Below are 10,607 nucleotides of genomic sequence, written 5' to 3' on the forward strand. Positions count from 1 at the left end.
CTATGCCATATTTTACCATCTAATTTGCTGCAGCAGCCAATCTTTTTTTCAGTGCACTTTTGAAGTAAAGAAGCGATATCAAATAGCAATATAAACAATGTGTAGAGAGTGAATAAGTTTGTTTCATAGTAACTATATTTTTATATTACGTTTGTTATATCTACAAGATCACAGGTGCAGGTCATGGTATAGGAAAGGAGTTGGCGATTCAATACGCGTGCTTAGGTGCGAAAGTCGTGTGCTTAGACATAAACAAGCAAACTAATGAGCAAACAGTAAAGGAGATTAAAGAAATTGACAAAGATGCATATGCATATGAGTATGTTCCAAATTTATTAATAACAAAACATTTCACTCTAAATCTGTAGCAATGAAATTTCACTGCATTGAATTGAAAATTTCATTCCAGGCGTTAATGCAATTGAGCCAGTGCTACTGCCAGTGAATCTTACTGCAAAATGGGAATAGAAAATCCATTCAATAATTGAAGTAAAAAATTTACTCCAAAAAGAAGTGAATTTGGAGGTTAAAATAATGACAGAATAATGTCATTCCAAACCCAGATAGCAAAACCTACGGAGACAGATTTTGAGCAGAACAAAAAAAATAAATAAATAATTTTTATCTATGTTTGAATTCATCACGCACAATTATACAAAATATATCAATTTGTCTTCTCTATTATTATATGCGTCTATGAAGATGAATCTCGTCCGTAACATTTATATCAAACGTCAAACGACATAGCGGTGCACTATATCGCTAAATTCACTCCTTGGAGTCAATGCATCTTGCAATTATCAACTGAAGGTGCCTTTTTATGTTATGACGCTCGACGCTCATTTTCAGCATCAAAATAGGTCACGTGATCAAAATTGGCGCTTGATATTCGTCAATCTGGAGACACGGTAGTGTCTCGGCGCTAAGCCAAGCACAGCGACACTGCCATGCCTCCTTTACGCGAACCGACGAGTTGCGGCAGACTGAGGGTGATTTTACATGCAGCACGGTACGCGGTAAAGTAACTATAAGGTAATTAACCTGAAAAGTTCATGTAAATTTCTTCCAAGTGGCCAATAAAGCGCATGGTAACAAATATAAATATAAAACATAGCCATAACTTTATTCATTGAAATTTCTGCATACCTCTTCGGCTGATTTCTTATTAGATTTAATAATGTTATCATGGCCATCAACATCATATCTGCAGTCTCCATGACGAAAACCGTCTTTAATTAATGCGAAAATCGTTTTTTTCCTGCCGAACTCCGAACTCCGAAATTATTTCTCTTTACTTGGCAGTATACACAGTATATACCTGTGCTAATTTCTAGTTATGTACCCAGCCGACGCCGACCATATCGTTATCGTTCCGCCTACTTCTTTTCCCACTATTACATGGAGCGCGGAAAGGCGGCGCACGGTGTAGTGACAAGTTCACATTTGTATGCATTTTCTTAAATGTATTAACTTATTTCTATGCACATTTTATCAATACTCTTATTTTTTCAACGAATCTGCTTAATAATTGCATTTAAATCTATTAATTTCATTAAAAAGTGCATAGAAACGTCAACTTGTTACTAGTCCGTGCCGCTTTTCCGCGCAGTTCCTGCTCCATGTAATAGTAGGAGAAAATTAGCGCGGCTCACCGCGCGCGGTTTCTAGTTACTTTACCGCCTACCGCGTACCGTGCTGCATGTAAAATCACCCTGAGACAATCGGATCTCGGTAACGGCTGAACTGATCAGGTTCTATATACGCTCAATCGATAGGCACCACATGGAGTGTGTAATAAAAGTTTTATCACACTTTCTTTTCACGCTTTTATTTTTTTTCTACGTGTCCTACAAGCGGAGATATTGCGATGTAAAGTTCTAAATGTCTAAATTTCATCATCGTTTTTAAGATACGTCGTTATTGTCATCATTGTCGTCGATCAGGAAAAATGTATGTCCCGTTTTTTCGATAATATATGGCTTTTGACTTAACCAAGCGATGACAGCATTGCACATTCGAACGTGATCAATCACACATGACGGCTGTGATAATCAGCGATGGCAACATTGTCATCACATATATACAATAGGCAATTTTTGGCGTGCTTCTGGTATAGCAACCAAAAATTGGTAGAATAGCAGTTTTTTTCAATACTTATATATCATTTAGGTTTTATCATATAAATAGCTTTTTTCGATGATTAGAGTTAACTAAATAATAAAGATAGTACCGCTTCAGTTTTATAATAGATATCATTAAAATTAATAATAAATAAATAATTAACGTAACAGAATTTAACTTGGCGCCTGTTGTTGATATCAAATCTTTTATACACATGATACATATCATTAGAGTTAAATAAAAATAACAAAGATAGCACTTGGGTTTTATTTTTTAATTTGGTAGAATTTAACTTGATAAAGATAGTTCTACTTGGATTTTACTTTTTAATTTGATAAAATTTATCTTGGTGCCTGTTGTTAATATCAAATCTTTTATACAAATGATATATTTGAAATAAATAAATAATAAATAATATGGATAGTATCACTTGAGTTTTACTTTGTAATTTTATAGTCTTTCTTTTACAAACATGATACATATTATTAGAGTTAAGTAAATATGTGTCATTTCTATCACGTGACTTATTTTGACGCCGAAAATGAGCGTTAGCATGAAAAGGCTTAAACTACTTCGATTGATCGAATGAAATAGTCCACTCCTTTATGTACGAGTAGACAAATTAACTTTAAAGCAGTGAAAATCTATACTTAAAGCAATGACTTTGCTACTTACTTTTGTTAACAGTAAAATTTTCATTGCTACAGAGTGTTCTGTTAGACAACAAAAGATCTCTAATTTTGTTTTACGTCTCTTTCTTTATATTTAATCAATATAATTAATTTATTATTTTACTAACATCGGCACGCGCATAGGATAATATATTTATAGTATATCGAATAATCAATTAAAATTTTGCTTATAGATGTGACGTAACTAAAAGAGAAGATGTTTTTGCAGTAGCCAAAAGAGTAAAGAAAGAAGTCGGTGATGTTACAATTTTAGTTAACAATGCCGGAATAATGCCATGCCATGCTTTTTCAGATCATACGGTCGATGAAATCGAACAAATATTCAATGTTAATGTGTTAGCACACTTTTGGGCAAGTTAAAATTGACTACATAATAAATATTAAGTTATGTTTTGCTCTTGAATAAATGATGTTTTTTTTTATTTTATGTTTCTTCAAAATAACTATTTAAGGATTTTCAATAATCATAGATTATAAATTTTTCTTTCTCAAAAAAATTAACTTCAATTATTCTAAAATATGCAAAATGTAACGCGCATAATATTACACATAAACTACTATACAATTTTTTCAGATGTTGCAAGCATACTTGCCAAGTATGATGAAACAAAATTATGGTCACATCGTTGCGTTGTCATCGATAGCAGGCATTGTAGGATTTCCTAACTTAGTTCCTTATTCCGCTACAAAATATGCAATTCAAGGTAAATCTGATTTTTTCTTAAGGGCCTTAAATTATGCCCATAATACTAGAAATCACTCCATGATTCGCATTTCGGACAGAAAAAGAATTAACAAATAACGTTAACGAAACAATTCGGTCACAATGACAATGCGATTGATCAATTCTTTCTCCAGCCGAGATCTCGAATCAATTTCTGACATGATGGATACAAGGCTTTATAATCTATTCTTTTTTTATACTATATATATTCAGCATATATATTCAGAACTTACGAAAAATAAATAATTTAACTTCACAAATATTTATCTAAATGCTTCCGCCTCACGTATAAGATTCTATTTTCAGGAATGATGGAGGCGCTTGAAGACGAATTACATGTATCTAATAAGGGAAAGTCTTTAATCAAATTCACTACTATCTGTCCTTATATGGTAGATACGGGACTTTGCAAAAAGCCAAAAATAAATAGAATGTACGTTTTATAGAAAAAATTAATACAATTAATTCAAATAGATAAATGTAATCACGTATGCAAATATGACAAGCTGGGGTATTAAGATTAATAATAAGCATTTCTATCGTAGGTTGGAAATATTTTTACAACTAAACTCACCGAAGGATACAGCTGCACAAATAATCAAAGCTCAACGACAAAATATAAGAACAAGATCTGTACCATCATTTTGGTTTCCACTAATAAATTTTATTAGGTAATCAAATTGCAATATTTACATACATATAAGTATATATTAATAATCTGATTTACAATTGATATTATGCAATATTTAGTATATCATAGTGTTCGCATAGTATATTATATAATATTTATATCCTTACACAATGTTTAGACTAAACTCAGTAAATGTTCAATATGCTAATTATTTTATATCGGCATATTATGTTCAGACTCATATAATTCATATTATTAAACATGTGTGCTCGTTATCGATTTACTTTCAACAATTATTTCCGTTGACAATTATTCTGTTCAAACCGCGCTTGTTACCGGTACCGACACTGTCAGAATTCATGATAGTTTTTCTACCGATCAGCTGTTTAATTCGTGTCACACGATATATACATTCGCAACTTTTTCTTTGTTCTCGCGAAGCGAAGGATATCTCTCGATACGTGTGTGTACCTATCGCTTAACGATCAAGTTCAGTTGACTTCGAATAAAGCTCAGCAGCACATCTCATTGTACATCGCTCTAATTCTCTACTCTTTTCGACATCTTCTGACTCCTCGTGATTGTTCGCGTATAATTCTGACATCACCAGCGGACCTGGTTTCCGATACCACTTTCTCTTCGCAATACTCACAACACACACATGTATCTTAAATTGTGATATCAAATATTTTAAATAAATAGTCATTCAATGCTCGATTAATTAAATTAAAATATACAAATTAAGGAGCTCAGAGCAAAAGCAAGATATTGTTAGTTATCGTATAATAATAATAATAATAAAAATTACCTATATTTAAGTAAAAGTATACATACGTTTCGACCTTATATTAGTCATTTTCAATGTTACATAAATAAAACATGTTCTATCTAATCAACAGTTAATACAAAAAACTGACACATACTAAATATTCCGAGGGGGTAACCACTTAATGTAATCGTGGGACAGAGTCCTCGAAATCATTATAAAATTCATATAAAATCTCTATGTATAATCTGATAATTACATATGCAACCACGAGAAATCATTGCATAATATTAAATAACGTCGTATATTTTACCAAATTATTTCATATGTAGTGAAAAAAGTTATTTGTAATCAGATGAAATCATATGAAATCATGTAATCTGTGGGATCATATTTCAGCTAGTGGTTACCCCCTCGATATATTCTCATACATTTAAGCGCTTACAATTTAACTTTAAAATTTAACTCCTGAAGTAATAAGTTATAAATGACCATAATAGTCCATGAAATTCCAAAGAATTGGATCACATCTTGACTGTATAGCGTACAAAGTATAAAAATTGACTATGATGTTGTTCCAATGAATTTGATCATTTCTTAAATGTATAGCGTACAAAATATCAAAATTGTGCATGATGTAAATACGATAAAAGTATTAAGCTAAATAACGTTTAAAATTATATTAAAATGTAATTCACAATATGGTAAATTCAATAATTACAATACTTAGGTAGATACTTGTATCTCTTCAAAAAATGACGATAATAATTATGTAACATTGAAAATGACCTAATATAAGGTCGAAACGTATGTGTATATTTACTTAAATATAATTTTTATTATTATTATTAAACGATAACTAACAACATCTTACTTTTGCTTTGAGCCCTTTAGTTTGTATATTTAAATATTTTAAACTTAAATATTTATTTATCCTAAAGCCGTCTGTATTACCGACTAAATCGTAATTTTTGTATAACAAATACTTTTTTCCTCTTTCACAGATTCTCTCTCTCTCGAAAATCCTTTTCCAGAATTAAAGTATACACATTAATACGTGTTTGTGAGGTGGAATTTATGCCGAAAATGACAAAAACTTTTTCTTAAGATTTCAATTTCGAAATTTTTTGTTGTTTTCGGCATAAATTCCACCTCAAACACGTATTAATGTGTATACTTTAATTCTGGAAAAGGATTTTCGAATCTGTGAAAGAGGAAAAAAGTATTTGTTATACAAAAATTACGATTTAGTCGGTAATACAGATGGCTTTAGAATCCCCTAGAGATCCTCAAGTAAGAGATGCGCGAATTGAAATCGCTACGGGATTGGTTGATGACGATTTTGCAAGAATATAGCGCAACCAATGGCGCAATCGTATTTTATTTCTACTTACATAACATAAAACGTGGCAAACATAAATCTAACTAACAATAAGTGAATATATATAATAATATTCACTTCGCTAAATTTATGTTTGTCGCATCTTTACTTTACATATTAAAAAGGGAGTACGAAAAACGTAATGTAAAAAGCGTAATGTTCACACATGTATGATTTTATTTAGAGAAACTATTATTTTGTTTCGATAAACTATATTTTGATAAACTATTATTATCAACAATTTACATAGAATACAAATAAACTCAAATAAAATAACATTAAAACATGCTTTAAATAAAAAAATATTTTGAAAAATAATCTTTTGATAAATGTAATATCACTTATTTACTTAATTCCTAAATGCATCGCCATAGATTCGCTACTATAATACTTATCAGTAATTTCTTTATTGGAATTGCACATTTTTGCGCGAAACATGATAAATCTATCCATTAATTTTGATGATAAATTATGACAATCCTTTATCACAAAACAAGTAATTGTACTCATTTTAAAACGAAAGAAACTTTTAATATCTAAATCAATATTTTCATAATGAATAGAAGATAACTACGCATGACATTTTCCATTTCCCGAAAATATTGAAATACACTTTCGTAAACAAAATATAAAGTGTGTTCTTTATAGCGCTTTAATCGAACTAGTTTTGCATATTCATAACTTTGTTCATTAGTAGAACTAGCAGAAATTATACATTGATTGCACACAGTGCTAATCTTGGAAGTACTGTATAAAATATTTCCAGCTATATAATATAACACATTTAGTTCAGTGTCATCATCAAGATTTAATAACGGTATATTTAATTCGGGAAATGTTTGCAATGGTAGTTTTGTAACAGCTGGTTTATGTATATTTAAAAAGCTCCCAAGAAACTTGCAATCATCCTCCTCATAGCTACTATTAGATACAGTTTTCATATATTGAGATACAGTTATTTCTTTTAAACAGTATTTAAACTGGAGAGCATTAGGGATTGGCTGTTTTGCTCAAACCAAAGAAAATAAGTTTTCTACACAAGATTGTGTATTTTAACCTGCCTGCTAAGACGAACAATTAATCTTTTCCTTCAATAAATAATCAGTTATTTCAATCACAGATTTTGTAGTTATTAGTACTCCAGTTTGCACAGGTTTAAACTCATATATTAAATTGTCATTATTGTTAATTCCCATTTGAAAAGTATTAAAAATCCTTTGTTTTGTATTTCGGCTTTTCTCAAGACCAATTTTAATATTTTCAAAAAGTTTGATTACGCTATATAAAAATTGTACTGCTTTAGTATATGCATTGTGACTTTTTTCAGTTCCATTATCTCCAAGCGCTACTTGAGGATTTCGTGAGGTTATTAATGAAAACCATTTCGAAACCACCTCTATGAACCATGCTGTTGTTATATACTCTTTCTTATCTTTCTGATCAGCTATAAACTTTAATGATGAACTAATTTCTATACTAAGAATCTGTTTCGCTTTGTTTACCTTCATTTTATTAAAACGATCATTTCTCAAATCATCCTTCTTAACTTTCCGAGAGAGTTTAAATATGAGATTTTCTTCAATTTCAAGAAGCTCCTTGAGATGGTCAATTTTTACATATGAAAAATTAATATTATTATCATGCATAACATCTTCTATTATGAAAAGCTTATTGTTAACTAAGTACGTTTTAAGATTTTTTAAAAGATGAGGGCCGTCAGCCAAAAAAAATAATCTTCTGTTATTGTTAATTGGATGCGGGATAGAATTTTCTATTGCAGATCCTCTAGAAACACCAATATGCCAATACCAAATGCTCGCCACATAGCTCGGTTAATTAATCCTATATCCGACGTTATGCTATGGACATATAAACCAATTGCCTCTATTTTTTTAATAAGTTCTAAAATAATAGGTTTTAATTGAGATCCATTACAGCCCTTAGGGGTAAAATAAAATGCAACGACCTGTTTCCATCTTGCACGAATTCCATATAACATGATTACTAATGCATGCGAAGCTTTTTCTAAAAATCGGAAAATTAGAATAGATGATAGAAATTAGGATAGATGATTATTGATTAATCACTTAAAAAACATGCTTAAACCATTTTTACTAATTTCTTACCAATTTCTTTAATTCTTACCAATTTCTCCTTTGCTATTTAAAAATGAACTGTGTCCATACAATGATCGAGTTGATGGATCAAATTGAGTTCCACTTTTAATACTTATTTCATCTAGTGCAATCATAGCATCTTTATCTCTGTCATCTTCAAAACTATTTACTTTTTCCTTTAAGATATTTAAAATTTTTTCACAAATTCCTTGTTCAAAATGAAGTATTTCTAGTTTTTCTTGTAAAGTATTCAATGATGGCAAAGGAATATATTGTTTCAAAAATTCTTTGTATTCACTTGCTCCGCAAGCAATTCTCAGTCGAATTGTTTTTGTAAGTGTTTCTACGGACCACTTTGAACCACGTGTTGATTTCTTTGCCAATGCTTTTATTTGATCATTAGTGAATACTTTTTTAATTATGGAGTACAATTTTGTGTTTATACATAATTGCTTATGCTGATTTCGTTTTTCTGTATTCAGCCTTTTCAAACGCATATTCAACCTATTACATTTTCTTAGAAGAGCATCATACTTATTTTCACGTTTCCGAAATAAATCCTTGAACTCTTCATATTTTTTTCTTCCAATCTATTTTATCATCACGATTAGATGAAGATAAATTCGGTTGATTTTCAATAATCGCAACTACGAAAGATTTAATGGGTTCTTCTTGATAAGCGATAATATCATTACTATTTGTATGCGAAATTTGAGTTCTCATCCATCTCGACAGTTTGCACTGATTGTATTAATTCAGTATTTTGTCCGGATGCAACAACTGTTTCAAGACATAGCTCAAACATATTTGGAATTGCATTACATTTCAGGATTCTTTTACCATCACCTCGTGGTTTTTCCCACATTTCCGGTGAAAAATGAATCTGAAATATAAAAAATAATATTCATTTCATATTATATAAGATATTCAGTATAAGCTGATATTTAGAAGAGTAGTTTAAAGTATCTTTAGATACTATGCAGTTCCTTTCATTGGCTGCAAAGAGAATCTGAAAATAGTTTAATCTGAATTTCAGATAGTCTAATCTGAATAAATATAAGATTTGACTATGAATAGTGGCCTAGGAAATTGGCTGTTCAGTAAATGTAAATATTATACCTCACAAATACAGCTACAATCCGTGGGTATCCAATTCGCTCGTAGAATAGTCACCACCCATTGAGCCCTTCTGTCTGGATTTTTTGGGAAATGTTTCATCATAAATCCTTTAGCAGCCGAATTTTTACATTTTTACATACAACAGCCTGGCATTGTTATCTAGATATTACCTATAATTATTTACTTATGCGTTATAAAGTCATGTACATTATAGGTTAGGAATATGCCTACGTTACAATATTTTCAATTACCACATCAATTTTACAACTTATATGGCATAATATTTTATAATAATATTGAATCATTATTATCTAAATTTAGTAATTTGTACTTATAACATGTACAAGTATCACATATGACACATATGGTGGTCGCCATATTCTTGTAAATGCTCGGAGTTCGCGCATCTCTTACTTGAGGATTTCTAGAATCCCCTTAAGGTACATTGATAATCAAACAAATTATTACTTTAGATCAATGAAAATTTCTTTAAAATTAAGATTTTTTTTAATTTAAAAAACATATTTTAATTTCAAAGAAATTTTCATTGATCCAAAATAATAATTTGTTTGAATATGAGCAAAAAAATATTTCTTTGAAATTAAGATATTTTTTCTCAGTGTATAATATGGTAAAACTTTATATAATATATTATACAAATGCACAAAAAAAAGTTAAAACATAACATCGCATTTTATAATTTTTAATATTCTACATTAATATATAGTTAAAACATAGATAAATATGTTAATAAAAAAATATAATTTCATTTTTAGGATTTTACCCGAAAATGCACACGTTGTTATAAAAGATTTCATTGATACTGGCGTCGAACCAAGCTAATAATAAGTACATAGAAGAATCTTGTAGTCGTATTTCATCAAACTTTCAAAAATTTATAAAAAAAATTTACGAAGAAGAAACTACTATTATGTTACAAGTTTTTCTTCGTTATTAATATTAATACCGTTATTAATATTATGTATATTAAAATATGTTTCATAGCATATTTTATATATAAATAATATATATAGACTTTTGTAATTTTAACAAAGC

At 29.8% G+C, this 10,607-nt stretch overlaps 1 protein-coding gene across 1 annotated transcript in view; it reads left to right on the top strand.

Annotated features, from left to right (window-relative positions):
- The window catches only part of LOC108722060 (short-chain dehydrogenase/reductase family 16C member 6), a 12,399-nt gene extending 1,976 nt beyond the window's left edge, over nt 1-10,423 (top strand). The window contains exons 2-7 of the mRNA XM_018446967.1: nt 168-319; nt 2,987-3,164; nt 3,388-3,517; nt 3,844-3,970; nt 4,083-4,208; nt 10,328-10,423. Of these exons, the coding sequence (XP_018302469.1) occupies nt 168-319; nt 2,987-3,164; nt 3,388-3,517; nt 3,844-3,970; nt 4,083-4,208; nt 10,328-10,394 (780 nt within the window). The 3' untranslated portion in view covers nt 10,395-10,423. The remainder of the gene's footprint in view (nt 1-167; nt 320-2,986; nt 3,165-3,387; nt 3,518-3,843; nt 3,971-4,082; nt 4,209-10,327) is intronic.
- Nucleotides 10,424-10,607: the final 184 nt, after the last annotated feature.

This window comes from Mycetomoellerius zeteki, unplaced genomic scaffold, assembly GCF_001594055.1.
Source record: "Mycetomoellerius zeteki isolate Tzet28-1 unplaced genomic scaffold, Tzet1.0 scaffold192, whole genome shotgun sequence".
Taxonomy (NCBI): Eukaryota; Metazoa; Arthropoda; class Insecta; order Hymenoptera; family Formicidae; genus Mycetomoellerius; species Mycetomoellerius zeteki.